The 980-nt window shown below is 47.4% G+C and overlaps 1 protein-coding gene across 1 annotated transcript in view; it reads right to left on the bottom strand.

Moving 5' to 3' along the window:
• Positions 1 to 84: 84 nt before the first annotated feature.
• Positions 85 to 980, bottom strand: part of LOC119587268 (pupal cuticle protein 36-like) — a 2336-nt gene continuing 1440 nt past the window's right edge. Inside the window, exon 3 of the mRNA XM_037936021.1 lies at positions 85 to 949. Coding sequence (XP_037791949.1) covers positions 147 to 949 — 803 coding nt within the window. The 3' untranslated portion in view covers positions 85 to 146. The remainder of the gene's footprint in view (positions 950 to 980) is intronic.

Here is a 980-nt window from a genome sequence, read left to right as displayed (position 1 = left end):
GGGCAATACGTGTCATCAAAATATCTATTAAATTAATGTTCTTCTTTTATAAGGATGTATACTATAATGCGGATATATGCAGTACGTAATTACTTCAATAAATAATACAGACTCTTGTACAGTTCAATAAGTAGTCGTTTTATCGTCTATGGTGTTGAATATAGGCCTGATGGGGTGCCAAAATTACCCTGGGATCCTGGTCGAACTTGTCCACCAGTACTTCCTGCGCTGATTCCAAAGCCACCATTTGATACGATATTTCCACCAAATACTCCACCAGAAACTCCCTGGTTGCCTCCAAGTCCTGAAACTCCACTAATACCGCTGTGTCCGGCACCTCCGCCGACGCCACCTGCAAGACCAACGCCGCTTCCGCCATTGACGCCTTGTCCGGCGCCTCCTCCTTGTAGACCTGAGACTCCACCAATACCTCCAGCGGCACCAGCGCCTCCTACGGCACCAATTACTTCTCCGCCAGTCTCGGCAGCGGATCCAAGAGCAGTAAGAAGATCGATACCTCCAGGAAGAGTAGGATTTTCTCCATCATCGTAGTTGACGAAGTAGATTTCAGGCTCTGAAGGTGGAGGAGCTTCAACCTCAATGACCCTTTGAGCCTGCTCGTTCTGCTTGTTAAGGACGTAGACAATGTTGTTTTGCCTTGGTGGAGGAACAACGATAGGTTCAGGTGCAAGACCTTCTTCAGGAAGACGCACAAACAGAATATTATGATCCACTTTAGGAGGAGGAACACTTGGTGGAGGACCTGATAGTTGTTGTTGTTGGGGAACATCGACAACAAAAACTTTCCTAGACACTTCAGGAACTACGCAAGTTCCATCCACATGCAGAATTTCTCCCTCCTTGCATCCAGCGGCAATGGCGTCAGTAATGGAGGAGATCCCATCTCCGATCAAACCACCGGTACTTCCTACGCCAGTGGCTCCTATTCCTGAAGTAAATCCAGATCCAAATGAAAGTCC

This window comes from Penaeus monodon, chromosome 22 (genome assembly GCF_015228065.2).
Source record: "Penaeus monodon isolate SGIC_2016 chromosome 22, NSTDA_Pmon_1, whole genome shotgun sequence".
Classification (NCBI taxonomy): domain Eukaryota; kingdom Metazoa; phylum Arthropoda; class Malacostraca; order Decapoda; family Penaeidae; genus Penaeus; species Penaeus monodon.
Note: the sequence above shows the minus strand (reverse complement) of the source record. Positions and strands in the feature narration are given on the sequence as shown.